This window comes from Culex quinquefasciatus, chromosome 1, assembly GCF_015732765.1.
Source record: "Culex quinquefasciatus strain JHB chromosome 1, VPISU_Cqui_1.0_pri_paternal, whole genome shotgun sequence".
Taxonomy (NCBI): domain Eukaryota; kingdom Metazoa; phylum Arthropoda; class Insecta; order Diptera; family Culicidae; genus Culex; species Culex quinquefasciatus.
The window spans coordinates 118,739,148-118,754,169 of NC_051861.1; the positions used below are offsets into that span (position 1 = coordinate 118,739,148).

The 15,022-nt window shown below is 32.8% G+C and overlaps 1 protein-coding gene across 5 annotated transcripts in view; it reads left to right on the top strand.

Moving 5' to 3' along the window:
• The window catches only part of LOC6038460 (neural Wiskott-Aldrich syndrome protein), a 45,831-nt gene that overhangs the window by 9,072 nt on the left and 21,737 nt on the right, over positions 1–15,022 (top strand). For all 5 annotated transcript variants that reach the window (XM_038266823.1, XM_038266825.1, XM_038266821.1 and 2 more), the window contains exon 2: positions 869–1,255. In XM_038266823.1, the coding sequence (XP_038122751.1) occupies positions 1,139–1,255 (117 nt within the window). In that variant the 5' untranslated portion in view covers positions 869–1,138. The remainder of the gene's footprint in view (positions 1–868; positions 1,256–15,022) is intronic.

Sequence of the window (15,022 nt, forward strand, 5' to 3'; positions counted from 1 at the left end):
GCTGAGAACGTAGCCCAGTCACCGAATGCTGTTCGCTAACTGGGCTGAACGAAAAATAACGAGGGGACCACCGATGCATAATATTTTCCTGATGAAATATAAAAATAAAATTTACTTAAATTTGTTAACAATGCTTACTTTCTATATTTCTTTAATTGTGACTTAAAATTAAATAAAAATTTGAAAACAATATTTTTGTTTCTTGCACAGGCTTTTGGCATCCATTAACCCCTCGGTCATTTCGGTTTGTTTTGGTTTTTTGACGTTTGTCTGCTTTTTACCTAGGCTACGGCCCAGTTATCGAGCGCCCAGTTAAAAAGCAGCCCAGTTAAACAACGCCCAGTTACCGAACATCTACTGTAGTTAAATTCTGTTACCGCTAAACTACGTATATGGTTAAAATTAATAATTGTTGTCGTTTGAGTCGCTTTCATGCTTGATTTTCCATTAACATAAATTTGTTACCTTACCACAGTTATGAAGAATTAAATAAAATCACAGGTACGCCACCACTTTGAGCGACCCATCTTAACTACTTAAACTTTCATCAGTCTTATAAATATTCGCCCTATCGCCTCGTTTTTTTTTTAAACGTTTCCAAGTGGCCCTGCATTAAACAACAACACTTTGATTCGGTCACACGTTTCTCAGCAGCAGCATTTCAATTTGCACCATCAAGAGCTGCAAAAGTTCTCACCCTCACCCATTCAAAGCAACGGGTCTTTCTTTAGTTTTTTAATGTTGTTGTTGTTGTTTTTGCTCCTCTCCAACTCTAAATTCACTCACTCGAATCATTGTTTTAGTTTTACTTTGAAACTCATTTTTCTCTGGATCATCATCATTTTTTGCTGTTGTTGTTTTTCTTTAGGAGAGATCTCTTCTGACTGCTTGAAAAGTGTGTGTGTGCGTTCCAGAGCAGGGAGGAAGCTTGCTCGAAAAGTGTGTAAAATTACGTGTTGGACGTCAGACGTGCAAAAAAAAAAAAAAAAGAAGTCGAGTGGCGAAATATTTGGGTGTTACTGTTCATTAAACATGCACGGTGAGAATAATTAGAGACTTCAAGACTTCATCCAGAAAAAATAAGAGAAGGAAAAAAGTGTCGAAAACCCAACGTCCAAACCTTAAAGCAGAGAGTGAGATGAAGCAACCGGCCACGACGGATGCGGACCGGGCCAGCAAGGCCAACCGGCCGAGCATGCTGCTGACGAACGAGGAAAATGAGCAACTCTTTGGACTGCTCGGGAGGCGCTGTCAGGTGAGTGGTGTCCACAGTTATGATTTAGCACCGTCTTGAAGTCAGGAACTGGAGCATTTCAGAGAAAAAGGGAGATCTGCAAGTCTTGGGGGGAAAGTGGTTGTGGGTAGAATACACAGTAAAAAATCATGATAATATTACATCTGGGAAAGGCTGCATCTTTTAGGACAGAAAAAATGTGTAATTTTACCTCTGAAAATGTGTAATTTTACCACTTTTAAGGTGTAACGTAACTTTTTCAGTTTAAATTGAGGTAAAATTGCATCATAAAAGAGGTAATATTCAACCTTCCAAAATTTACACATTTTTTTTACTGTGTTGTACAGCATATTACACGTGCTCGTACGAGGGTAACTGCAAATTGGCGACAATCGCGTTCACTTGAAAGTGAGTCAGACTTTCGCGTTATCAGGGCAGGCAGCACTGCTGGGAAATTGGCGCGACAGCTGACCGCGTAAAGTGGTTAAATGATTCACTCGAAGGAGTTGGGCTAAGTGATTTCAAAGCAGTTTCTTTAAAAATCATAGTTTTTCCGAAGATTCTATGTAATCTTTTTGACGTTTTTCTACCGATTTTGAACAAAAACAGTCTTCTTTTTGAAAAAAATCGCAAAAAAGTTTTGTGCGACACCTTTTCGACGTAATCGTGCTATCTTGTCGTGTGTCGATTAGATATGGTAAGGCGGGTTTTCGAGCTGTCAAAAAATATCAAGCACGAAAAACGGATTTTATTTGGAGAAAAGTGACAAATTCTGTTTTGTATTTGCACACAAAAATACACAGAAAAAAATAATGTAAATTTGGAAGCTGTAATTTTGGAAGGTTGAATATTACCTCTTTTATGATGTAATTTTACCTCAATTAAGACTTAAAAAGTGATATTACACCAGAAAAGTGGTAAAATTACACATTTCCAGAGGTAAAATTACACCTTTTTTCTGACATAAAAGATGTACCCCTTCCCAGATGTAATATTACCATGATTTTTTTTTCTGTGTATCTTGATTTTTTTTTTGTAATTGTAATTTGTAATTTGTTGTTTTATTGGTTACGATAGCCTGTTAGTATAAACTGTGCACCAGGTCAAGGATTTAACATATCGAAAAATTACAGTTGGATCCAAAATAAAACGTAACAAACATCAAAAACTGAACTAAAGCTAAAGCTGATTAATAACTAATCGTTCGTTTAAAGATCTAAAACAAGATCTAAAGTGGCAATTACGTTAAACGTAATATTAGGATTTTTTTAGTGTGTACACTTAAAAAAATAACCCAATTATTAACTAAAAAGGCACCCAGCTACAAAAAAACTCGGAATTATAAAATGAAAACTTTTGTTACAAATTATAGAATGACATTGCTGAGTTTTTAAGTCATTTTGTGTTTTTTTTTTCGATGAAAATTACGCTTTTTCGAATTGTTCATTCCGTCATCAAATCGGGCGTCCAATTTTACAGACAAAAAATCTCAATAATATTCCTGAAAATTTTTATTTTATAAACGCAAACACCCTAATCGTGAAGCACCCTAATTTTTAACCAAACCAATCAAAAATCAATTTTATATGTAAAACCGAATTAATAATACTCGTTATTTTTCAATATGATTCCACTTGCAGGATTTTGAGTTTAACAAAGGACCTAAAAAATCGGATATGCAATAGGGTGACAATAAAAAAAAATCGACATCAGGAAGACCTTCTGACTCGATTCCTTAAGGGGGTATTAGACTACGGCAAACAAACAAACAAACTCGCACATTTTGACAGTTTGCCAGTTTGTCTGCGTTGTTTGTTCGCCAACATTTGTTTGCAGAAACGGCAGCTTGCATACATTTTGGCTTGTTTGCGAGTTTGACAAACTGTCTAACGCGAAAAAGGGCGAGTTTGTTTGTTTGCCATAGTCTAATACCTTCTTTAGGCGAAAATAAGTATCTGTGCCAATTTTGAGCTAAATCGGTTAGGGTAAGGTGGCGCTATAGATGATTAAAGTTGGTGAAAAAAAAACTTCGAACGTCTTCTTTAAAAGTACACAACAACCAAGAAAGTTGTCTTCTTTTTCTAAAATTTTCGAACTTACGGGCCCAATCCTGAAATAATTTGATTATAAAAATTGACAAATTTTGTTGTAAATATTTATGGAAATAGTAGCTTAAGGGTAGAATGAAAAATTACATCGATAGTTGCCGTAGTTTTCAAGATACTAAAATGTCTGTCACAAAAATTTGGGTGCAAAAGCTCTGGTTGATGTGTACCGTTAAATCGCTAACAACTCGTCAGGGTTAACTCGGATCGTTTTGCGGTCTTCGACAAAGTTGTTTGTCATACAATTTCACATAGGAATCTCACACTTGACAATGATTTCACTTATTTAATGCCAGCTTTTAGAAAAAAAAGAAATTTTTGCTTTTTTTCATATATTTTTTCGATTTTAACCTTAACCAATGTGGCTCAAAATTGGCACAGTTACTTTTTTTCACCTTAAGAATCGAGCCAAAAATTTAAATTTTCCTGTCGCCCTAACATGCAAAGACTTAAAAAAAAAACTTTTCAACAATTTCTACATTTTAACTACAGTACTTGTTCGGTAATTGATCTGCTTTTTAACTGAACGCTCGATAATTGGACTGTAGCCCAAAAAGGCATATGAGCAATTCTCTACGAAATCGGTCTTTTTTCTTCAATTTTATTTTTTGTATTTTTTAATCCGACTGAAACTTTTTTGGTGGCTTCGGTATGCCCAAAGAAGCCGTTTTGCATCATTAGTTTGTCCATATAATTTTCCATACAAATTTGGCAGCTGTCCATACAAAAATGATGTTTGAAAATTCAAAAATCTGTATCTTTTGAAGGAATTTTTTGATCGATTTGGTGTCTTGGGCAAAGTTGTAGGTATGGATATGGACTACACTGGAAAAAAATGATACACGGTAAAAAAAATTTGGTGATTTTTTTATTTAACTTTTTATCACTAAAACTTGATTTGCAAAAAAACACTATTTTTAATTTTTTTTATTTTTTGATATGTTTTAGAGGACATAAAATGCCAACTTTTCAGAAATTTCCAGGTTGTGCAAAAAATCTTTGAGCGAGTTATGATTTTTTTTATCAATACTGATTTTTTCAAAAAATCGAAATATTGGTCGCAGAAAATTTTCAACTTCATTTTTCGATGTAAAATCAAATTTGCAATCGAAAAGTACTTTAGTAAAATTTTGATAAAGTGCACCGTTTTCAAGTTATAGCCATATTTAAGTGACTTTTTTGAAAACAGTCGCAGTTTTTAATTTTTTTAAATTAGTGCACATGTTTGCACACTTTTGGAAAAAAATATATTTGAAAAGCTGAGAAAATTCTCTATATTTTGCTTATTCGGACTTTGTTGATACGATCTTCAGCTGCTGAGATATTGCAATGCAAAGGTTTAAAAACAGGAAAATTGATGTTTTCTAAGTCTCACCCAAACAGCCCACCATTTTTTAATGTCGATATCTCAGTAACTAATGGTCCAATTTTCAATGTTAATATATGAAACATTGGTGAAATTTTCCGATCTTTTCGAAAACAATATTTTCAAAATTTTTAAACCAAGACTAACATTTCAAAAGGGCCAAACATTCAATATTACGCCCTTTTAAAATGTTAGTCTTGGTTTAAAAATTTTGAAAATATTGTTTTCGAAAAGATCGGAAAATTTCACAAATTGGTGAAGTAAGCATTGCAATTGCTTGCCCCTCGTCATTTTTCGTTCAGCCCAGTTAGCGAGCAGCTTTCGGAGACGTTCTTAGCCCAGTTACAGAACAAGTACTGTATTTTTAAAATTTTTAAATCATGCCTCGCATTTCCAGAGGGTTAAAGTTTGTTTTTTTTTGGTCTTTTCAAATGTTTGCGTTATTTAGGAATTCTGAAAGATTTTTTTTTCGTGGGTTCTGAAAATTTAACAAAGATCTGTTTTTATAACATTGAAAATAAGACCAATCGTTTTCAAGCTACTTTTAGTTGAAAAATGATTAATTTAGTTTAGCTCAATTTTAACTCGATGCAATGCTACATCCCAACAATTTTTTTTCCGATTTTTAAAGTGCCAAAATTATTATAGTAGAGTTTTAACCCTCTACTGCCCAAATTTTTTTTTCGAAAATTTTTATTTTTCCCGTGTTCAGGAGGTCATTTTGAGCAACTTTTGTTCTACGAAAAACTTTACTTCTCTTGTTTCATATTTTTCTTGTTTTATTTTTAGTATTTTAATTTGCATTTATCTTGTTAAGTTTATGTTTGTTTTTTTTTGTTGTAGTATTTGGCCTATTCTACCATCTAATATAATTACATTTTGCCTATCTAATTTTTTCACGTTTTTACAGTAACTTTTTCAATTTTTTGCATGCTTTTCACATTTTCTGCTATAGAATGGCACCATCATCATTTAAATTGCAAAAAAATGCGTAGAGGCATAGTCTGGGACACTACAAAAATTACTGCATACTTCTTTTTACTGAAAATATAGGAAATGTTAGTAAAAAATACAGCCAAAGTAGACCCCTAAAAAATTACATTTTTAAAAACATTGGCAAAATTACATAAAACAAGCTAAACTTCCAACCCTGAAATTTTCTAAAATTTTAAGAGTTCTTCTTTCCAATGCTTTTTAAAGATCAAAAATCGGTTGGAAAATTGATTTTTTGGCGATTTTTTAGATCGAAGCCCGTCTAAAGGCGGAGTTAGGTTGTAAATTATTTAAAAAATAATAATTTCACAAACTGACGTATGGACACTATTTAAAAAAAATAAAGTTATCCTTCAAATCCTTAAAAAAAATTAGCATTTTTCGATTTCAAATTTAATTTGACATTTATAACTGATTTAAAAAAAATGTTTTGGGGGACATTTTAAATATTTTTGATGGATCAAAATTTGTTTGAAATATCTCCATTATTTTTTGTTCCCTGGGCCTTGTAAAGTCAAGGGGCATGATTTGATCCTAGTGCATTAGTTAAAATTTGGGTATACATTCTTTTTTTTAAGCACTATGGACACCACTTCATGCTACGAGAACTCGCTTTGGCGTAGCCCCAGGGCTTAAGCGTTGACCGATAAGCTGTCTTCGTGAACTAGGTAGTTCTCCGATAGTGAAAATATCACAATTGCACAAGACACCGCTGCTTCTGTGACTTTTTCACTATCACAATGTGGGATTTAGGTGGGACTTTAGGATAGTACAGTTGATTTGTTTCTTAGCATTAGCATTTAAAATAAATCTGTATGCCTTCCAAATCTATTTGATGATAAATTTAGTTGCAATTGTTAAGTTAGAGTAATGCTGTCAATAAACTTTGATTGATATAGAATACTAGGCATTCTTTTATGTCAAATTGTCCATAGAGTCTCGATCAATCAATAATGTAATGATATCGGACAAAATTCGTTGATCTGTTGAACTAACGGTTTTCGGATTATGGTTGTATTGACCATTGTTGCGAATCGAGGAACTACGGATCTTTTGACGTAAATGGTCATTTCGTTTTCAAATCGCGATTTCTATCCTATTTGTATATCAGTTCACAATTGTTTATTGTTTTTTGATAGAAGTAGTACTACAACAGTTAAAGGAACGTTTAGTTTTGAACATTAAGTTTAGAGGATTTTAGATTAAAATTTAGATTTTCAATCCAAAGTAGTTAGCAAATGAATATTGGGACTTAAATGAATAATTGAACATTTTGGACTTATGAATAACACACAACTGTGCATTTATTCTAGAGTCAGATCCATACAGCGTCAGTGTTTATTTGGTCGAAGTGTACTAATTCATTGGCAGATCTGATTCTAGTTGTAATGTACGACAAGACTACTGACGGACGTGACAGGACGAGGGCCCAGTTTAGAGGTTTCAACATCAACGATGTGCGGCTGGACCACCCTCCCAAAAAAAAAAAAAAAAAAAAAAAAAAAATATCTCCATTATTTTTTGTTATTTATGCTTCTCTTTTGCTGAAAAGATGTTAATTTTTCGTCCTTGAAACATATAAAAAAATAAATTCTATGACTTGGATTGTCCTGATCATTATTCATTACCCACAACTTTGCTGAAGACACCATATCGATCAGATAATCCCTATGCAAGTTAGGAATCAGATTTTCGAATATTAACATTCACACATCATTTGTTTTGTATGGACAGCTGCCCAAGTTGTTTGAATACTTGTATGGACGAACCAATGATGCAAATTTCCTTCTACTCCCCTAAAAAGTTTTGACCAAATAAATAATAAATCCAATGAAATCGGGCGTAGAGAATTGCTCTGTGGTTTAAAACAAAAATCTTTAAAATCTTTAATTTTTTCTCAAGTATCGAAAAAAGACCATAACTAATTTTAAATCTCAACTCAACCATCGATCGTTAGTATGCAGTTGGCAAAACGGGAAATACAAACTAGTTCACAACTAAGGCGAAAGAAGGGTGGTCAAAACAAAAAGGTGCACATTCCAACTGTACTAAACCTCGCGACTCTGTCGTGCAAGACACTTCCTCAAGACCGATAGAGAGAGAGAAAAAAACCCTGCTGATTCCGGCATTTGACGAAAGGCCACCTGCTGCTTTTTTAGCTGGTGTGACAGTAAGGCAAGGAGTACCTTCCAAAAGCATGCAAAAGCATACAAGGTACTTTTCACTTTCATTTGGCGGCCACCAGACACATTTTCTTCCTAGCCGCAGATGATGAATAATGTATTTTTTTATGTGTGTGCGAGGGGAGAAAAGGCATGAAAAAACATGACCAATTTCATCGCACCCCAGAGCATAACTTGGCCTAGGTTCCGCGATCGATCTACTGGCCATCATTAACCGGTTATTGAATCTGGTTTTGCTTCCTCCCAAGCTCTATTGGACTATAAGGATGGTTAGTTTCATAGTCACACTCACTTTTCACCACTAGCGAGGTGGAGATCGTTTAAATTTGGCATGCTTTTACCCCGCACGTCGCGTCTCAAAATCCAAAAATGGTGATTTTCCACCTCATCGCAAAATTTCCATTTCTTTCTCTATCACTCCGCTGGCATCAGCCCATTAAGTAAACAAAATTGGTCAAATTATGGGTGGCTGGTTGCATCAGGGCAGCGGCCTCCACCGCACCAACCTTACGCAAAATTAAGGCGAAATCGAGCTGCGAATGATTTCGATTGCAAACAGTCGCAAGCTCCCACATCTGATGATGCACAAGAAGAAGAGGCTAATTAAATGCAACTGCAGCTGCTGCGGCTCTGAAACAACTTGTGCTAAGCAATGCAGCAAGATTGCTCTCTGTGTGCAATACAATAATCGCACCTTTGCTTTCCATTAAAATTAATCGGTTTAATTTTGTGGAATAAATGCAACATCCAATTTGCTAATTCAAAATGCTTAATTCTCAAAAACAAACTTGGGCAATCAATTATAGCTGTGGTTCTCAACCGTTTTCAGTCCATTTCTCCATATCTCTGAATTGCAAATGTAACATCCTGGAACAGAACTGCAAAATTCTAATAAAAATACTTAATTGAATTGTAATATAAATGTTAAAAAAAAAAAGATATCACTAAATTCTAATTCTGGAAATTTCAATTCAATTCTGAGACTATATATTGTTTTAAAAAGCTGAGAAAGCTCTCTACAGACTTTGAAAATCGGACAAATAGGAGAAATTCCTGTCTGTTTGGCAGGTTAATGACTTTTTTAAATTTACCGATTTTTGACTTCAATTCACTTATCAAAATATCAAAACTTCTGAAAGAAACCTGCTTGCTTTTTTTTGCTTCGATTTTTTTTTTGTATTTTTTAATCCGACTGAAACTTTTTTGGTGCCTTCGGTATGCCCAAAAAAGCCATTATAATTTTTCATACAAATTTGACAGCTGTCCATACAAAAATGATGTATGAAAATTCAAAAATCTGTATCTTTTGAAGGATTTTTTTTCGATTTGGTGTCTTCGGCAAAGTTGTAGGTATGGATTAGGACTACATTGGAAAAAAATTATACACGGTAAAAAAAATTTGGTGATTTATTATTTAATTTTTTGTCACTAAAACTTGATTTGCAAAAAAAAACTTTTTTTTTATTTTTTTTTCATTTTCTGATATGTTTTAGGTTGATGTCTCCTAAAACCAGTGTTGCGATCCTCACGCGCTCACGCGCTCGTGAGCGCTCACTTTTCGCTCATGCGTGAGGAGGAGCGCTGCGCGAGCTAGCTCACGTTTGCCCGCGCTCACGTTTGCTCCGATTTTTTCAGCTCGCGTTTGCCCCACGCTCGCGCTCGCGCTCATTTTTCGCTCACGGAGCGCTCACTTTGGAAGCATCGCGAATTGAATCGTTTTTCGTTTTTGAGAAAGTTTTTGTTTTTCAATACTAGTTTATTTTTTTGCTGAAGGCGCAGCATGTCAGGGAAAACATCACTTAGGAACTTTTTTTATATATTAATTGTAATAGCTTATTTTAATTAACTATGTTTTTGAATAGTAAATTGGATTCGCAAGGGTCAAATCATATTGGAGACCTACAGTCAGAGTTGAAAATGTAAATATTTTCTAATTAATCAGCCTTACCTTAATAATAGTTAAGGCAAGCAGAGACAATTGCCAGGGGAAAGGTGTGAGCGCGTAAACAAAAATGACTGAAAACCTTATAAAAACTAACAAAACAATGAATTAATTCAAGAAGATGTATGCTGTGGTAAGTTTGATTCAATGTTATGTGCTTGGTTGATTAAAATATAACATTAAACTGTTTTATGGTCCTAAACAGTTTGTTGACTACCTTTCCAGCGTGCGGGTCAGAATGAGCAACAATTAAAAACGTCATTCCGTTTAATAAATCGTTCAGTGCTTGGAAACGGCTGATCATTTTTTATAAAGTTAATCTTTCTCTTTCTCATTCTAGAAAATAGGGTAAAATTGTTGAAACAGTTCCTTTTTTACAAAAAAACTTCCAAATTGCTAATGTTTGAAATAACCCATTTGAATTAAATAATATAAATTGTCATTGTTTTGTTTTACCACATAAAGGGAGGCTCTTCTCTCAAGTAAATTATATTTAACACTTCCGCTACCAAGCCTCTGAAAATATTCAATTACAGATTCAATAAATGATTTTTTGAATATGGACATTCTCTAAAATGTTCCGAATATGAGGGATTATTACAACTTTAATAATGCTTACTGCTGGTTTTAACACAAATTTTATTTTTTTACTTTTTTTAGTGTTTTTAAAACCGCTTGAGGTCGGATTCAAAAAACTTAAAATAAACATAATTTGTCAATTAATTCAATTTTTTGTACATATCAGTGCATCTCTTCACGTCAATGAATGTTTACATTAAGAATGAGTTAGCTCTTTGTTAGCTAATTCGGTTCTCCGACTTAATCCATTTCATTGCTTACTTTTGTTTGTTTGACTACTTTCTTGTTTGTTTTTGCTGCCTGTGCTGAGATAGTTCTAGAAACTTCGTTTCAAGCAGGCAGATGCTTCAACAGGGAAAAACAATTACCTACTTTGGCTCACCAGCTCACGTGAGCGCAAAACGCTCCGGTGAGCGTGAGCGAGCACGAGCTACCTGATAAAAACTCACGCTCCAGCTGGAGCGAGCACTTCTTCCGTGAGCGCTCGCTCATTCGCAACCCTGCCTAAAACATATCAGAAAATGAAAAAAATTGAAAATAAGGTTTTCTTGCAAATTAAGTTTTAGTGACAAAAAGTTAAATAAAAAATCACCAAACAATCGTGAAATTTTCCGATCTTTAAAAAAAATATTTTCAAAATTTTTAAATTTTGAAATCAAGACTAACATTTTAAAAAGGCCAAACATTCAATATTACGCCCTTTTAAAATGTTAGTCTTGGTTTAAAATTTTTGAAAATATTTTTTGTGAAAAGACATTAGAAAATTGTGGGTTGTTTGGGTTACAGAACCATCAATTTTCCTGTTTTTAAACCTTTGCATGGCAATATCTCAGCAACTAAGGGTCGTATCAACAAAGTTCAAAAAATCAAAATATAGAGAATTTTCTCAGCCTTTCAAAAAAAATTTTGTCAATAGTGAGCAAACATAATCACCAATTAAAAAAAAAAACTGCGGCTATTTTCAAAAAAGTAACCTAAAATGGGTTTAACTTGAAAACGGTGCACTTTATCAAAATTTCACTAAAGTACTTTTTGATTGCAAATTCGATTTTACATCGAAAAATGATTTTTTGCGATCAATATTTCGATTTTTTGAAAAAATCATATTGATTCAAAAATTCATAACTCGGTCAAAGGTTTTTTGCACAATCTAAAAATTTCTGAAAAGTTGGCATTTTATGTCCTTTAAAACATATAAAAAATTAAAAAAAATTGTGTTTTTTTGCAAATCAAGTTTAAGTGACAAAAAGTTAAATTAAATATCACCAATTTTTTCACCGTGTATCATTTTATTCAGTGTAGTCCTTATCCATACCTACAACTTTGCCGAAGACACCAAATCGATCAAAAAATACCTTCAAAAGATACAGATTTTCAAAATTTCATAAATCATTTTTGTATGGACAGCTGCCAAATTTGTATGGAAAATGTTATGGACAAACTAATGATGCAAAATGTCTTCTTTGGGCATACCGAAAGCACCATAAACGTTTCAGCCGGATTAAAAAATACAAAAATTGAAATTTAAAAAAAAGATCGATTTCGTAGAGAACTGCTCACTTGTGAAATGTCATTAAATTTTAACAACTTTTTTTTTCGAGATAGCCTTATTCAAAAATTACCGTTTATGGTCCACAATGGCATATAAAAAATGATTTCCGTGAATTTAAATTTCAAGTAAAACATTCAAAATAAAAAAAATAAAATAAATACGGTAGCGAATGACCCATAGGATTAAAGTTCCCATAATAAAATCAACAACAACAACATTTAAAATAATCTCAAGAACGGTCACAATGATTAAAGGCTGGTACAAATTTTATTTAAAGTTTTTGTCTGCAAAATTGGCCCGAAAAATCAGGGGACAAAAAAATATTTTTTAAACATCAAAATTTAAGTGAAAATTTAAGTGGAATAAGCTGAATCCAATTTTAAATGCATTCCCCTGCGTATAGAATAATTTTTAGCAATGTTAAGTTAATTTAAAAATCATTTGAATTTTTTTTTTCGCTAAAATTCTTGTTTTTGTCAAATCTTTACATTTTTTGAAAACTAATGATGCCAAAACAACTGAACTAGTGTAAAATGCATTTTAAAACACTTGTTTCATGCAAGTGTTGAATAATGGCTTTTTATTTCAATATTTTTATTTTTTATTTTTTTTCTTTCCCCTCGCAAGAGCCGAGGGACAAAAAATTTGAAAAACATTTTCATTGGCCTAATCTTTTTAATTCCAAATTCTATTTTACATTATTTTTGGAAGCTTTCTCGTGAAAATTTTTGATATACTCTAAAAATAACTTTTTAAAATCAACAACAGCAACAGTTAAAATAAATAAAAAATGAAAAACCGGAAAAAATGCTTTTCCAAGATACAGTCCAGACTCGATTATCCGAAGTCCTCGGAAAAAATTCACTTCGAATCACGAAAAAAAAATTGTTTTCGTTGGGTTATTTTCGATGGTCGAGCTTAAATTTGACCCATAAACTACATTAAAATAATTTAGAACTTTTAAATCCAAGATGGCGGCCAAAATGGCGGTAAATACATATTGAAAAAATGATTATTTTTTCTATTTAAAAGGCAATAAAATATTCAAATTTGAATAAATTGGGTCACAGAAGTCGAATTTGATGTTATAAATATAAAAAAATAAAAAAAATACGAAAACAATTCTTTGATCGTGATTCGAAACCTTCGGATAATTGAACTTCGGATAATCGAGGCTTCGGAATCGAGTCTGTACTGTACTCATTTTCACAATTTTACATAGAAATTTTGTATGCATAGATGCTAAAACTTTTGGGAGATTTGTATTGATAAAACTATGATGAAAAAAAGCTTATTTGGATAGGAAAGCCCCCTCAAGGTTTCATCCAATAAGTATCAGCCTTATTAGCAACAGCCTTATGATTTTTTGAATTAGTTATTTTTTAGTGTGTATCTGAAATTCCCACGAAAAAGCTTCCAAAAATTATGTAAAATTAAATTTGGAATCAAAAAGTTCATTCAATTAAAGTCATTCGGGGCGTTCTCGAGTTCAAGCCATTATTAGGTTAAAATTTTCTGAAAAATTGTTCTTCTTCTTTTAAACAGTGTCCATTCTCGTCCATCTTCAAAATTATTATTTTTGATAAGCTGAGAAAATTCATTCCTTTTTTAAATTTGTCTAAGAGCTACTCATTTGGCCGTCAATTTTCAATGGATGATATCTTGGAAACTTTTTAATTTTGAAAAGTAAAACTCGTTTGAAACTTTTTTCAGATTTTTTTTAAGACCTATATTTCAAAAGGGCCAAACATTTTGATTTAATTATTAAGTTATGGAAATGTACTGTGGAAACATACAAGATAACAAAATAAGAAAAAAAAGATCAATTAATTGAACATTGCACAGATTTTTTGAGTGTTTCTGTATCCTCAATTCAAACATTTTTCAAATACTGTGCATTGTTCAGTTTTAAAATCAAAACGATTTTCGAAAAACAAAACAAAAACGCAAAATCATATATTTTTCAGTTTTAAACACACTCATTACAGCTGGTACTTCTTGTTTTAAATGAATTGAAAAGAAGAAAAATGAAACAAAAAGACAAAATTATGCGCATATTAGAAATACATAACACATAACTCCACATCTGTGTCACCAGAGTCGACAAAAAGCCCATAATCACCAACCAATAACTCATTTGGTCCAGTCCGAGACCGGTGTGTTTGTGTTGTTGTGCCGATTCTTAATCGGTTTATGCCAATTTTGAGGACTCACTCCGAAACATGTTTGGTTTGTCCTTGCTCCACACTCTCTGCCTTTTTTTTTAAACAAGTTTTGAGATCAAGCCCAATTCGATAATATATACTGAATCGTGTGCCCTCAAAAAAAAAAAATATGTTTCTCGCTCCACGTGTGACACACTGACTTAGACCGACTTGTTGCTTACATGTTTTTGTTATTAATAGTTTTTTTTGCTTGCAAAAAAAAAGTGCGATAACAGCCTTATTTGGCATGCACACACGTTGTTTCGATGATTGTGCACATATAAACATATTAATGCCGTGATTTGGCACAATTATCAAACTTTGTTGCCTTCTCTTTCGTGTGCAAAAAATGACACATTCGCGGCGGGGATAAAAAATATTCATGGTGTGTGTGCAATTTTTGATTATGCAAATCACAACACACTCTCGCGCCCCTCTCTTTCTTTTGTTTGTTGAATATATTTTGCATTCATGCAAAGGTGTTATGCACACACGTGTTTCCAATATCTGTTTTGGGTATTTCTGGTGATTCTGTTTGTGCTTTGTTTTAACCCATTGACAGGTGCATTTCAACGTAACTAAAGAGGGTCTAGTCAATTTAAGTAATTTACCTAATTGAAACATAAACTAAACTTAGAACAGTTATGCACTAATGTTATGCCAAATTAATTGAATTTGAAATTGTTACTATCAATAATTGATGGTAAAAAAATAGGTACACATTAAAAAATTGATGTAATTTTACCTCAAGTCAGACAAAAAAGCGACATTACACCAGAAAATTGGTAAAACTATACATTTCCAGAGGTAAAACTACATTTTATTCTAACATAAAAGATCTACCTATTCCTAGATATATTATTG